General features: G+C 42.8%; 1 protein-coding gene across 1 annotated transcript; it reads left to right on the top strand.

The window, feature by feature from the left end:
- Nucleotides 1–10,378: 10,378 nt before the first annotated feature.
- On the top strand, nt 10,379–13,435 carry LOC136528786 (thioredoxin O, mitochondrial-like). The gene is made up of 7 exons (XM_066521771.1): nt 10,379–10,573; nt 10,674–10,739; nt 10,911–10,961; nt 11,053–11,132; nt 12,657–12,701; nt 12,820–12,914; nt 13,155–13,435. Exons 1-7 carry the CDS (start codon nt 10,387–10,389, stop codon nt 13,162–13,164), a joined length of 534 nt encoding a protein of 177 aa, XP_066377868.1. The 5' UTR covers nt 10,379–10,386; the 3' UTR covers nt 13,165–13,435.
- The last annotated feature ends 2,355 nt before the right edge of the window (nt 13,436–15,790 follow it).

Genomic DNA, 15,790 nt, shown 5'->3' on the forward strand with positions numbered 1-15,790 from the left:
TATGAACCAAGCATGTTGAAAACCTCACTCATCTCTTTTATATACTCGAGGTTGTGTTGTCATCAATCACTAAAAAGGGGGAGATTGAAAGCATCTAGGCCCCTAGCTGAGTTTCGGTGGTCAATGACAACACGAGATTACTATGACTAACATGTGTTTTGTAGAGGCAATTTAAGTTAGGTCATGGTAATGGCAATTGATTGGGCAATTATGGTTTTCATGCCCCCGTTGATGGAATTCGTTTTGATTTTTGAAGGATGGACGACAAGGTTAAGGATGGCTAGTTCTAAGTGTCATTTAGAGTTGAAGAGACACTTAGAGTAGTTTAGGACTGTGTTTTTCCTTTGGCCATACTATTAAGGGGGGTATGGACCAGTAGCTTGACCTAGGTGACTCTAGTGGGTTAGGTGTGGTGCACACTTATCAAACCTAGCACTAGGTAGCTCAGAAATAGCCCTAAGATCAATTGGAGTTAACTTCATTCACATAGGATTTTGAGTTGGAAGTGAATGGAGGGTCAAATGACTGACCGAATGCTGGTTTGGTTGTGACCAGACGCTGGAGGGTGAGTCCGATCAGTTCATTTGATCAACTACAGTCGTTTGGTACTAATCGGACGCTAAGTGGAGGAGCACTGGATGCTAGGGTGCCTGCCTTCGGTCCACTCCAGAGAGGTTCTAAGAGGTTTTTTCTTGACCAGACACGTCCGATGGGTGCTCATCGGACGCTGGTCAGAGTCCGGTCAGAGCTTAACGGCTCTCTCTAACATAGTGGCGGGTACAACTGATCGGAGCACCCGGTCATCCTGACTAGAGCATCCGGTCAGCCCGCAGAGGGATGACTCAACCTCCAAACATTATGTTTTGAATGAGGGGTTATAAATACTTACTCCACTCATCCATGGGAGGTCTCTTGCCCATTTGTTCAGCTGAGAAACACCTTTGGAGTGCAAGGGAGAGCAAGAGCTTAGTGGGGTGATTGAGATTTAATAATCCAAGATTGAGGACCTCATTAGTGCATAGGGAGTAGCAAGTGTGCATCCACCTTACTCATTAGGCTTGTCTTGGTCAAGTGAGAGTTTGTGCTTGTTACTCTTGGTGATCGCCATCACCTAGATGGCTCGGTGGTGATTGGGAACTTGGTGATCATCCGGTGGAGTGTGTGGAGTTTCACTACGATGGAGTTTCAAAGAATCAGCCCGTAGAGAGCACTTGATCTTTGCATGGATCAAGGGGAAGCTACACCCTTGCGTGGGTGCTCCGATGAGGATTAGTGGGGAGTGGCGACTCTCCGATACCTTGAGAAAACATCATTGTGCTCCTTTCCCTCTCTTTACTTTGAGAATTTATATTTGAGCAATTCATTTCATGTCTTTACATTCCTAAAATTGCAATGCTAGAGTAGGATTGGAACCTATGGTACAAAACTTTTGTACGGGAGAACAATAGAAATACATTTTAGACACAAGGGGTGAAATGGGCTAAGAGTAGGGCTTAATTATTGCAAAAAATAGAATTAGCCCAATTCACCCTCATCTTGGGCATCTTGATCCTTTCACAGACAACCCAATTTGAGATTTTAGACGATTCACAGACGCTACGGCTGGTCCCAAATGTTTGGATCCTTTGTCTCATTGGGCAAGATATGAGCCACAATTGATGAAAAAAACTGAGGACAGTTCCAATGCCCATGGTTACCAACTAGCTGGCAAAGAAACCACACACTCTACAACCTTCATGAGCTCAGCCTCCACACAAGTTGTCATCAAGCCAAACAAGAAAGAGTGAGCAACCAACACTTGTCACCATCGTAGCACACGGGTGGCTTGCCAATTTTAGGTCCTTTGCCAACTCCCTGTCCATGTGATCTCATGCAATTGTTCAGCACAAGGTCAAGGCAAACTTGCATGCCCTTACCACATATTAGAGTCAGAAAAAGGTGAAAATGTGTGGTCTTCTGAGTTGCTAGCCGAACACAATGAGAAACTCACATGCAAAGGAGCAACTATCACTTCAAAAGGCATACACGATTGCAACGTTTCATAAAGCACACGAGCAGTGTTTTGCAACACCATTGAATTAACAAAGCATGATATTATTACTTGTAGCATTTCAGCAGGCTAGATTTCATATAAAAGAAGTACCTTATATGTACAGGGAGAAACATTGGTTGTTTCTTAGCTTTTGGTGCAAATGCATTGGCATCTTCTGTTAGATTGATCTCCACCCGGCTTGGTCCAACGACCGAGTTGGACCCTGACTCGCGCCTTGATCGAGGGCGCCCAGCCATTCTCCTGGCTAGTGGGCCCCCATCATGCAGTGCTATGAATAGGAGGTGGGGGCTGGGGCTCGAGATAGGAGGTTCACCAGTGGCCGCCTAGTACCCACCGATATCCTAACCCTAGTCCGATCGAGAGGGCGCGCTGTGAGCGACGAGAAGCTCCACCGCTTTCACCATCGCCACTGGACCACGCCTCCACTGTGCCATCGACACCGTCGTCGGACTCTACCTGCTACCCTACACCAACACCCGCATCATCAACACCTAGGTCATGGCTTCCTCCTCCGATCAAGCCCATCAATGGTGTGCCTCTCTACATCCCTCTCTCTCCCTCTAGTTCTGTCTCTAGGACGAACTACTTGTTTATCCCAAATAGAAGAGAAAAACCCCACTGATCTATGCCTAGATGATCCTAGAATTTTATCGATGGTATCGGAGCTATTTCTCCTAGTGTGTAGATCGAGTCTGGGGTAGAAAAGTGAAAAGAAATTAGAAGAAAAATAAAGATTTTTGAGTTTTCCCAAACCCTAACCCTAGATCATAAGAATGGAGAGGAGGAAGGGACCTACCTGGGTTCTTTCCCCGACATCGCGACCGCTGTCGTGCGGGAAGAAAGTGCCGACCGAGCCACCGGCTCTCCGGCACTCTGTCGTGCCATGTGCACAGGCACACGGGCTCAGGGCACCGACGCAAGGCCACTCAACGGTGGAGTGCTCTACCAATCGGGGGCCCGTGCTCCACCAAGGGGGCCCGCGGTAGCGTCGTATCCTCCATCGGCTACCATGCGCGGGCGTTGCTCTGTCGTCTTTGGGCGCCACCGACGAGAGAGGGTCGCGGGGGAGAAAGAGGAATGAGGCTAGGGTTGGGGGAGGCCGACTAGGAGGGGGCGTTTTTTGTTCTCCTGATCGGTGCGCACGGCCGTCGGATCATCATCGACGGCGGCAGAGCTTGGGCCACCTTTAGGTCCAGGCTAGAAGGAGAATTCCTTGCTCAGGCCTAGGTTGTGGCCTGGGAGCGGGGGAGCGGGCGCGCGCCACACGAACAGGCCGCTGGGCCGAGATTTGCCGCTGGGCCACCGTGTTTCGCTGGGCCATGGACTATGTTCCCCAAGCCAGGCCAAAATGAACAGTAAATGCTAATTTTAAGTTTTATTCTTTTCAGAAGCACATTTTGATGAATTTGTTTTGATGTTTCATCTCTACTCAAATTTAAACCAATGGAATAATTTATTTAGAGAGTAGATAAGTACACAATGATGCTTCTGAATAAGCATTATTTCAAGAATTTTTTCACGTTTCCGCTGCAAAGAAGGTGATGATTATCTTCTAATTAAATTTGAACCAACGGAAGGATTTAATTTAAAGAACAATTATATTTATTTAGTAAATTATAATTATGTTTATCCTCTAATTAAATTGGAACCAACAGGAAAATTTAAATTGGAGTAGTCCAATTTATTTAAAGTTAAATTATGATATTGTTATTTTCTGACCAACGTCGATGATAACAATATTGTAAGTTGATTAATGAGTTTTTTCATATATTAATTCTATTTCTGTCTAATGGTGATATAGAATTAATGTAGAAAAATATTGTATTTATGATATTACTATTTTTCTGATGAACATTGATGATAACAATATTATAATTTTTATTTATGAGTTTGAGTTTGAAGTTTCAATCTCTGATAAATTTTACACCAACGTGGTCAATTTTTCAGAGAGTAGATAAGGACCAAGAAATGCTCGTGAACTAATAGAATATATTTTATTCTCATGTTTCCAATGCAATAATGTTGATTATCTTCTAATTAAATTCGAATCAACGGAAGAATTTAATTTTGAAGAGTAGTTATATGTCTTTTAAGTTAATTTATGAGTTTTATGCATTAATTCTATATTTTGTCCAATAGTGATGTAGAATTGATGCAGAAGCACCTTGTATGTTTTAATTTTAACCAATGTTTTCCTAAACGGTAAACGGTAGACAGTCGGCGAGGTCTCGTGTAGCGTTTAGACCGTGTACACGGCGTGTACACGGTTTTACACGGATTACTCGTTTTTACTTTATTTGTAAAAATAACTATAATAACCTGTGTATATATTCCTATAACATAGATAATATAGAATTACACAACAACGGTTAGTCCAATAATATAGAATTAAGAACCTAAGTGCTAGACCTAATAGCCTAAGTGCCTAATAAAATACTCCCTCCATCCCAAAATAAGTGCACATCTGGCTTATTGAGGAGTCAAACTCTTTTAAGTTTGACTAAGTATGTAGAAAGTAATATTAATATTTGTATATTCAAATAATTTTATTATGAAAGTATATTCCACAACTAATCTAATGGTACTTATTACACATCATAAACATTGGTAATATTTTGAAAATAATTTATTTTCAAAATATTACCCAGTGTTCGCCTACACGGCCGTGTAGACCGATTACACGGCCGTTTTTTACCGTTTACACGGCGATCCCGTGTAACCTACCGTTTATGGCCTAAACTGCACGTTCGGCTACCGAGTAGCGATTACACGCCGAGTAATCGGTCTACACGGCCGTATAGGCGAACACTGATTTTAACCAACGCGATCACTCGGCTGCATGCCAACGGGCTGCAATGCTGGGCTATGTGAATGAAAAGGCTTGAGTTAAGCCAACTTTGGACTGTTTTTTGTTAGTTTATTAATTTTCTGATTAAATTAGAACCGATGGGATGATTTAATTAGAAAATAAAGTATAAGTGAACGTTTTAGTCGTCATGACTAAGTTTTCGTTACAGTAAATAGTATATATCTTTTCCATCATTATGATAATAGTTGCAATAAGTAACATACATGTCTAATTTGACCAACGTTGGATTAATCATGCGTGTTTATATGTAGATTTATCCCACATAGCGAGAGAAGTTGGGGTAGCTCTTATGCTATCCTAGTATTGACCATGGCACAATAGAAAAGCAACGTCATGGTCAATACTAACCAAAGGATAAGAAAAATGTGCAAGCGTGACTTGCAAAAGTATTGTTAATAAAAGACCTCGTTGAGTTCTTGAAGTGGAATGAGGAAAGTGTACTCCTATACAAATCAAGAAATAACATTATTTGCATGATATAATTATGTGAATGAAGTAAGTCATAAGTGTCTTCTCGTTCATAGGTTTTCCGAATAGTTCTCAAAATTATGGCAGTAAAGGTTATGCCATATTTCGAGAGAGAGGATTGTGAGAGCAATTAAGAGTGAGATAAAGATCAATTAAGAAAGATACTCTTCATTAAGAGTGAGATAAAGATCAATTAAGAAGGATACTCTTCATTAAGAGTGAGATAAAGATCAATTAAGAAAGATACTCTTCATTGAGAGAGAGATAAAGATTAATTAAGATGAATGTGACCGTCGAAGAAGTACAACAGTCACAACAATGATACCCCTAACAATGGTACCCCCTAAGCAGAAAATAGCTAAATTCCTACACTTTTAAAGTTCCGATAGGAAGATAGCGTAGTCAGCTAGAATTCATACTGGACCAGCCTCAAAGTTATTAAGGCAGTGCTTAAAGCGCCATATAAGGTTTTAATAGATTAAACCCAAATAAGAAATTTAAAGATACACTATCTTTATAGAAGATGGGATAATCTAGGGGAGCATGGTATATAGAGGTATGTAGAGACAAAAGATTTGAAGAGAAGAGAGACTGTGTGTCCACTCCAGTGATTCAAGAGCAACAAATTTCTCAATACCTATTGATATTGTATGACTTACACAACACATGTTGTTAGCTCTTTGGAAAAGATGAATAATGTAAACAAGGATCTTGTGATACAGGAGCCTGTAGAATTAATTGTCTCTTGGCAATGAAGAGCAACAATAACCCCATATGAAAGTGTCAGTAGCTGAGGCCCCAGAAGATCTCAAAGAATTAGTAAACCTATTTTTTCTGATGACTATGAAGTCTATGTTAGTGAAGAAATTCAAATGGAAGGTGACCCCACCTCATTTGAAGAAGTCATGAGAAACGTTTAGTCGTCTAAATGGCAAGAAGTTATGGAAGCTGAAATGAATTCGATGAATACCAACGATGTTTGAGACTTAGAAGAAATTCCTAATGGAGCCAAAACAGTAGGTTGTGAATGGGTCTATAAGACAAAATGTGAATCCAAAGGGAATGTGGAAAAATATAAAGCACGACTTGTAGCAAAAGGCTTTACGTAAAGAGATTGAATAGATTACAATGAGAGTTTTTCTCCAGTCTCATGCAAGGATTCTTTTAGAATCATAATGGCGTTAGTGGCACATTATGATTTAGAGTTATATCAGATGGATATAAATACGGCATTCCTCAATGGGGATTTGTATGAAAAATGTTTACATGGCACAACCCAAAGGTTTTGTCATGGAACCAAGAGAACGTATGGGATGCCGCCTGCAGAAATCCATTTATAGGGTTAAAAGAAGTCTCTAGACAGTAGTATTTGAAGTTGATGAAACAATAAGGAAGTTTTGGTTTAAAGAGAATGAGGAGGACAATAGCGCTTATGCAAAAGTTTAAGAATGGAAAATTCATTTTCCACATCCTGTGTATAGATGACATCCTACTCACTAGTAGTGATGTTAATCTACCATTGGAGAAGAAGAAGTTCTTGTCCTCAAGTTTCAATATGAATGATCTTGGTGAAGGGTAATTGGCTCTAGGAATTGAAATTCACCGAGATAGAAGAAAAGGGGTATTAGGCCTATAGCATAGGCATACCTAGAAAAATTCTAAAGTAATAAAGTATGCATGTGAGTAAATCTACGCCTGCTCCTATAGTCAAGGGTAATTGATTTGAGAACTTTTAGTGTTCTAGGAACCGATATGAGATCGATCAAATGAACATGATTTCATATGCTTCACCTGTTAGGAAGCTTAATGAGTGTACAAGTAAGAACTTACCCTGATGTAGCTCACGTATCCAGGATATTTTGGCAGAAGTCTAGTCCAGATATAGATCGCTGGAATGGAGTTAAGAATGTCTTGTAATTTTGTGAAGTATTGTAGGCCTCATGTTGAGTAAGATAGAACAAGTACTCTCAAATAGTTGTGGGTACAAATGTTAAACTTCGACGAGATGTGTAGTGAAATTACATAGTATTAGCTAACACTCATAGTTGGAGTTTTATTGTGGGAAAGCTCCAAAGAAACTGTTGTGGTATCATCAATGATGCATATCCATAGTATATCTTGTCATGAGGCTTCAGGAACAGGCAAAAGGTGGTTAAGAGAATTTGTACCCTGGATTTAACAATGGTAGACAACAACAATAACCATTTAAAGTAGTTAACTCTTATGACAATAGGTCAAGTGTACTGTCAAACACATTGACTATTAAGTTATATGTTGTAAAGGAGAAAATCCAGAATCATTTTGAAAGCATTGAGCATATAAGTACCGAACAAGTACTTAGTGGATCCGCTTATCAAAGGCTAACCACCCAGTGCGTTTAGAGAATACACAATCGACATGGGTTTACGTGAAAGCCTATGATTTCTGGATACTAAGGGCCTAGTTGAGAATCTGTTTCAAAACAGAGAGGTGTATTGTAGCTGTTAATCTAACGGTACTAATTATTATGACGAGGCATGCTCTATGCACTAATCTGTGATGGAATGGAAAAAATAAAGTGAAATAAGTTTAAGTCATAAGGTGAGATCAAGGGGGAGAATGCTAGATTGATCTCCAACCGGCTCGGTCCAACGACCGAGTCAGACCCTGACTCGTGCCCTGATCGGGGGCGCTCAGCCGTTCTCCTAGCTTGGTGGGCCCCCGTCGCACAACGCTATGAATAGGAGATGGGGGCTGGGGCTTGAGACAAGAGGTTTCACCGCTGCCCGCCAGTTCCCGCCGGCATCCTAACCCTAGTCCGATCGAGAGAGAGCGCTGTGAGCGACGAGAAGCTCCACCGCTTTCACCGCCGCCTACTGGACCGCGCCTCCACTGCGCCTTCGACACTGCCGCCGGACTCCACTGCTGCCCTATATCAACACCCGCGTCATCAATACCTACGTCATAGCTTCCTCCTCCGATCAAACCCACCGATGGTCTGCCTCTCTACGTCCCTCTCTCTCCCTCTAGTTCTCTCTCTAGGATGAACTACTTGTTTATCTCGAATAAAAGAGAAAGACCCCACTAATCTACGCCTAGATGATCCTAGAAATCTATCATCTTCATCTTCATCTTCGTTGAACTACAAGACATCAACATGGGAATGGCTTCTGCTCTGAGTTCCTTCAACAAGAAAAGCACTTTGCTGATGCTTACTGCACTGGTGAAGATAATAGGCAGGATTCCAGCTTCGTGGGGGAGACATGCATGGAGTATTGGAAGAGAAGATCCAAGGAGAGCTGTTCATGCTCTCAAGGCTGGGACAGCTCTCACACTGGTCTCCCTCTTGTACATACTCGAACCTTTCTTCAAAGGAATTGGGAAGAATGCAATGTGGGTTGTCATGACTGTAGTTGTCGTTCTTGAATTCACTGCAGGTAATTCACATTGATCGACCAAAGTTTATATAAACTGCTGGTAGCATTTATTCCTTCTATTTCCATTCCATATATGTAGTATTCTTGCACCTAATAATAAGTTATTACTATACTTATTACTGATCAACAGGAGCAACCATATGCAAAGGTCTGAATAGAGGGCTGGGAACAGTGTTGGCAGGCTCTCTAGCACTTCTCATTGAGTTTGTAGCAGCTGGAACCGGGAAGGTTTTGCGTGCTTTCATCGTGGGAGCTTCGGTGTTTATAATAGGTGTGCTGTAAATCAAATCAATTGTCACATGTCATAAGCAACTCGATGGATGATAAGCAATACTCACTGCTGCTTTTTATTTCCTGTGGATAGGATTTGCTGCCACATATGTTAGATTCTTCCCAACATATTTCATTCTTGATGAGAATTTCTCTCCCCAGATTCATTCCTGATCACGTCATGCATGTAGTAGTAGATAATATATAATTTTGTCCCTGCAGCTTCTTGAGAAGAAATCCACGTCCATTCCTCAAGCCTAGCAGCGCGCTGCGCCTCCATTGTCTACTATAAATCCTCGTGATGAATATCACTCCAAATATGCATGGCACTCCTATCTGATCTGGCTCTTCAAGATGCAAAACCTCACACAAGCATGCACGTTTGACCTGCTGGTAAAAATAATCTGGCCACCTGATGATCTCCACCATTGATACGCATCCTGCGCCACGCATCAACCAAGCCTGCTTCTAACCTGTCAAAACTCTTAAGCAATGTGTGTTTCTGCTGATTGACATGACTACTATTAGTTAAAGTAATTTGGCTGATAAAATAAACTAACTTGCCAAATTACATTGTCAACAAGTCTGAATGTGAAATGGCTGTTTTTTGTGAGTCAGTGTGAATATGAATCGAAGTCTGAACTGCTGCTTTTAGCCAGATACTGTGAACATGAATCAAATTGTGAACTCTCTCTGCATGATAGTGTGTACTATGCACATTATAAAGGGAAGGAGGCGCAGGATTGTGTGAACTCATGCAAAGCTTCCTTTCTGAACAGTACAAAAGGGATGTGGCGTAGAAACTACTGACACCACTTCTATTTCCTATCTCCTATAAAAAATGTCCCATGAACTTGGCCACATGCAACACCATGGTATACATAAATCTATTTATAATTGATCTTAGTTACATACAAAAATATTAAATAGTTTGCAGACAATGAAATAGACCCTGGGTTGTATGTGTTGTGTTTTTACCTGTCTGTATGATAAATTCGAGAGGACTTACAGACGACCCCATCTGTGGGCTGTTCATGCCCTTAAGAGTTTGTAAGACAAATTATCTGGTTTAGAACTGTGTAGGAGAAAAGTTAGGACTCCAGCAATAGTTTAGGGAGGCTTTTGCTTCCCCTCCCACCGCCCAATTTATTTAGGCCTAGCCAGAAAACTTATTCATAGTTGGGCGGTGGAAGCCGGGCCTTAAACTGTAGTGGAGGCCCAATTGACCAATTGTGGAGGAGTCCGGCGGTGGATTCGGCCTTAACGGCGCCAGGTTTAGGCCACCGCTACCGTGCACTGCACTCCGCAGTATGGCTCGCCGACTGTGCCGTCTCTCTCGCCTCTTTCCCCTCGTCTCCTCCGCGTCCGCCTCCGCCGCCCCGAGGCCTCACCACCTCCCCTTCGCCGTGAACCCCAACCCAGCGCCCCTCGCCCCCTCGTTCTCGGCGTCGCTGCCGCCCGCTTTTCCCGCTCCCCATCGCCTCTTCTCTTCTGCGAGTATTCCTCTCGACGACTCGATCCTTTCGTCTCGCCCATGCCCCGCCTCCTTTTCGCACGGCACTCGAGGACTGACGGCTGTTTGGGTTGGCTGTTGCAGGTGGTTCCAGCATGGTGGTCGTCGGCTCCGCGGACTCCTTCAACAGCATCCTTTCCAAGGTGCAAGGTACGGCACCGATTTCCTCTTCTCCCATTTCCAAACCCTGCTAGATGCTAGCTCGTCCTTGCCTCCTTTGGTATGTCTGGTGCTGGGTGATGAATTGGGTCATGGTGGTGCGGACGGTTTGTTCGTTCTCTTGTTGTGCCTGACTGGCTGTGATCCCTGTGGATTTTGTAGATGAGAAGCTACCAGCCGTGTTCTACTACACGGCGGTGTGGTGTGGACCATGTGAGTACTGCCTCATTCTGATGCCAGCGTTGCCAAGTATAGGCTTCATTGATTGTGTGTCATAATTTTATTCTGTGATTGTGCCGCATAGGTAGGGCGATGGCACCTTTGGTTTCAAAGCTGAGCAGCCAGTATCCCAAGATACCCGTGTACAAAGTTGACATTGACATGGTAAGTCTGCAAATTTAGATTTTACTGCTACTGTGATATGCTAGAAATTGCCTGTTAAGTATGCACTGTTTGGATTAATATTGGGATCAGGAATATGAGTATCCAAAGTCACAGTTTGCTGCTACTTCATCACCGCCACTTGTTTTCACTATACCAGTTTTAAGATCTCTGCTGTAGAGTTGTAATTGCACACTGGTGTGCTATTGTTTAGGTTACTTAACCTCTAACTATTGGTTCTCACTAACCAATTCCAGTTCAAGAAGAAATGAAGAATACCCACAAGCTTTGTCCATATTAACTCTGTTTCATATTGCCTTTCTAGCATCGCAAATTTAAATTCAGGTGAAATCTGTGCGAAAGTAGATTTTGGTATGTTTGATCAACGTTGTTACTACATCACTAAAGTTCTTTAGAACCAGGCTAGCCTGTTTGTTATGCTATGAAGCATGGATACAGATATGCATATCAGTATTGGGAGGATACAGATACACAGATGTGGCATTTTCCCCAAAATCCTGATAGGCAGTTATGTTTTAGCATTTCTTAAATAAATAAATAACTATGCATAATAAAAATTCTAAAACCAGGAGCAGCCTAGAAGGAAATAAGGAACATTGAAATTGCCACCAGTTTCAGTTTTGCTCTGTTCCAACCTAAGTACAGAACACTTATAAATGTATAAGCCAAACATCTCTATTTTGGGAGTGGAGAATTCGGCCGCTGTTGTTGATGGACATTACATCGAGAGGGAGGGATAGCCGGCCACGGTAGCCATTGCTGCTATTCGGAGCTTGTGGGGAGAGCATGGGGAGATAGGTAAAAGAAGGAAGGGAGATGGTGGAGAGACTCACCGGAGGTTCACCTTGGGCTCCTTGGCTGCCCTGTGGAGCATAGAGTAGATGGCCATTGCACTGAGTGAAGTACACATGGAGCTTGTGGAGCTTGGCTGAGTCTTCGTGGCTCACCGCCGAGAAGTTATACAGCCTGCAACCTGCAGGTGGCGGGTTGCAGCACTCTCGCAGACTGGAGGGCGGTGATACATGCGCGTCTCTGGTACATCCATTAGGGCAACAGCAAGGAAGAGATATCGGGAGTCAGAGGTATACTGGGACTGGGCGGTATCGGAAATCAGGGAGCCACGTATCAGAAGTTGTTTTTTATTTTTTATATCCAATACGGTGTGCATATGTATCCACCGCATAACCATAGCGTATCTGTATCGGTTCCGATACGAGATGTGGCCTCCCCCTCAAATATACATAGCTGTTATGTAGATGACAGTTGCTTATTAAGTTTTGGACTAGAACTGTGTCCATAGTGATTGTTTTCACATCAAAATGAATATTTCTTTAATACAATGGATACTGAAGTTCCATTGGTTTCCAGGAGACCAGGACAGAACTCATGCATTATAATGAAATAAACCACATGTTTGAAATTGTCAATTTATTCTTACTTCAGGCCTGTCCTGTTTATATTGTTGATGATGTTTTTTTTGTTTCCTGTCTTTGCTTTGCATTGCAGGAAGGACTGGGAAACAAACTCCGTGGTCTAAATATATGTTCAGTGGTAAAAAAAAATTATCAAACTTTAATTCATGGCATATTAATATTATAATAATTTTGATCTTGCTTGTTGTGCAACCTCCAACAATATGGTGTCATTGATGTATTTGACTCTTCCACAGCCTACATTCCACTTCTATCACAAGGGGCAGAAAATTGGTGAAATTGTGGGTGCTGATGCAAAGAAACTTGAAGTTGTCATGGAAAGCCTCCACAAGTAAATCCTTTGACTAACCCCTCATTTTGTTGGCTGTTGTTTGGGTTCAGTTAAAGATCAAATCAAAATAAACCTAGATAAATTGAGTTTTGTAGCTACAAACAAAGGAAACAAAAAAACTTAGCTGTTCTCGGCATTAGTATGTGATCAACATTCATACACTTGCGTCTAGTGCTTAGCTGTTACCCTTTGTCCCTTTGGCAATGGTCCTTAAACTGAAAAAATACATTGTTTCTGCAGGCAGCAGTAGAAGTTTTAGAGAAGAGCCTCACATCAATGGAATGGTTTCCTTCATCTGCCTCGCATGAGAAGGGTTGCGCACTTTATGATTTGTATTTTCTTATGTCATAGTGTTAATGCCGGTGTTTCATATGAAGACATCATCAGATGCTTGTGATTCGTGCTGGGTTGTTTCAGAGTTTTGGATCTTGAGCATAGGCAACTTCGTCCAAAACTCGGGATGTTTCTCATGAAGTGAAATGTTTTTTTTACAAGGTTGCAGTGAAATGGTTTGAAAATGGGCCTCCATTTGTGCACGGATCTTGCTGGCGTTACGGTATATATTCCATATATACTCCGCCCTTTGCTCTTTTGCGCCACGTTAGTAACATAGACCATTGCCAAATTAACGCCATCTGATGGGATCGACCCTTTGCTCTCTTGTGCCATGTTTGGTTCTCTCGCCTTCTAAACTCGCCTGTCTTACCCAGCTAAGCTAGCCTTGCCAGGACTGGAGAGTGGATTTGGCTTGCCTGGCTTGGAGCATAGTTATTAGGACCGGACTGGGCATCGAACCGGTGAGGCTATCAGTTCGATGGTTCACTGGTCCAACCGTTAAGAACCGGTTGAACCGTCGGTTCGATTGTTTTGGACCGGATGAATTGAACCACCCACAAATGCTTCGGACCGGTGTAATATAGTGGTATATAATAAATGTTTCTTTTGAAAAAAAATATATAATAAATAATTAGTAACATATATTTGATCACATATACAAATAAGATGATAAAACACAGTACTCCAAGATATCGGTGCTTTTTTTACCATATAGGTAAAAAATATGTAGAAATAATATATGGAGGACTTACAAATTGGTAAAAATGACTAGAATAGTAATTCAAATATTCACTATTGGAAAACAATCTCGAATGCTAAAATAGAGTACACCATTGCGAAGAGCTCGTTGAGATAATCAAAATAGGTATATTATTTGTCTAATTTGAAGCTCATTTGAAAAAGTTATAAAATTTCGAAATTTAAAAGACACGTCATCCGACGCCAGCACTACCAAAATGTCAAAGAGCCAGGAGCAGCCGGCTGCACCACCACACCACGCATGCAACATTAAAATTTCAAAGTGAGCAGCAGCCATGCGGGCCCATCAGTGGCAGGTGCAGGTGCTCCACCAGCTTGGATAGGACCACGCGTCCACGCTGCACAGCAGAACTGCATGCGCCGTATCAAACCGGGGCGGTTCATATGGAACCGGCCGGTTCACCGGTTCTACAAAAAATCAGCCAGTTCAACCAGATTTTGCTGGTTCGATTGCACAAACGGTCTTTTAAGTGAATCAGACCGGCTTAGGCTCTGGTTCGGTCTTTTAGCGGTGGAACTGCCGGTCCGGTCCGGTCGCAATAACTATGGCTTGGAGATAAAAAAAAAGCTTGACAACACAATAACCTGAAAACAGTGAGCAAACAAACCAAACAACCCTGTGTTTGCCTAGCCAGGCAAGGTAAGGTCCCTTAATTTGTTGTCCCAAACAGGACCCTTACTTTGCTCCGTAGTATTTATCTTCTACCACCCACCGCCACCACACCTCGTCTCTGATCCAATCCAATTCCCCACATGGCTCCTTCTGATGAAGCTCGACCTTACGCCGACGAGGGCCGGACAATGGAAAAGGCTGCCACGCAAAGCTTCTTCCTTGGAATAGCAATGGCGGGATGATATCAACATGCGCCTCACGAGCAGGAGCTATCCCCTCACCCCAACCCTTTCACCTCACGAGAAGGAGAGCACTTGCACTACCATGGGAAACGTCATCTCAATGGTGGCCAGTGTACTTGGCTTGAGCCTAGCTGGCGCCTGGGTCCTCATAGTAGCGTCAGGGAATATCTACACCTTCACCGCAAGAATCAAGGGGAGGTTTTTTCAGGTTTGTGACAAAACATATGTGATACTCAACAATTCTATAATCAAATGCATAATGAACACAAAATCAAAGCTCTCCATTTAGGGGGCTCCGATAGCGGTAGGGGGGCTTGAGTCCCCCTCTCGCGTTCCCCGCGCCCACCACTGTATCTGCCCCTGGTTAGCAGTCACTTGACATGACATTGCTATACGCTGATACGTACGGTGGTATATAGGCATCCACACTCATACTGTCAGGTTGGGCCGGTCGTTTTCATCTTCAGGCTTGTCAGTCTCACTGAGCAGTGCTCACACTTCTACGTGTTGCCTGTTCAGATGGAGGATTCCAAGCCACGAGCGACATCTCCAAAGTCCAAATAACTACTGGTATAAGACGTGAGCACAGAGACACGTCCATGGCGCAGCACTGGATCTACGTAGACCGTCATATGTAGCCACGCCGCTGGTGCGCCGCCATCAAAGTTGTGGCGTAAAATCTCGACGGCTAAGCTGTGGCAGAAAAATGACTTGCAAATGTTGTGGCCGTCGCAGCTCATTTACAAACACCAAACAATACTGGTTCTTTCAGTGCCCGCCATCACTTGTGGTGTGGCAGGGTGTAGTATGGAACCAAACACGCCTGTACTCCCTTCGTCCATGAGGTTTTCAGGACGCATGAGTGATTATAAGCAAAATTAGAAAGTAGCTCTCAGAAACACTAATGAACAGTATTTGACACAATG

Source organism: Miscanthus floridulus, chromosome 19 (assembly GCF_019320115.1).
Source record: "Miscanthus floridulus cultivar M001 chromosome 19, ASM1932011v1, whole genome shotgun sequence".
NCBI lineage: Eukaryota > Viridiplantae > Streptophyta > Magnoliopsida > Poales > Poaceae > Miscanthus > Miscanthus floridulus.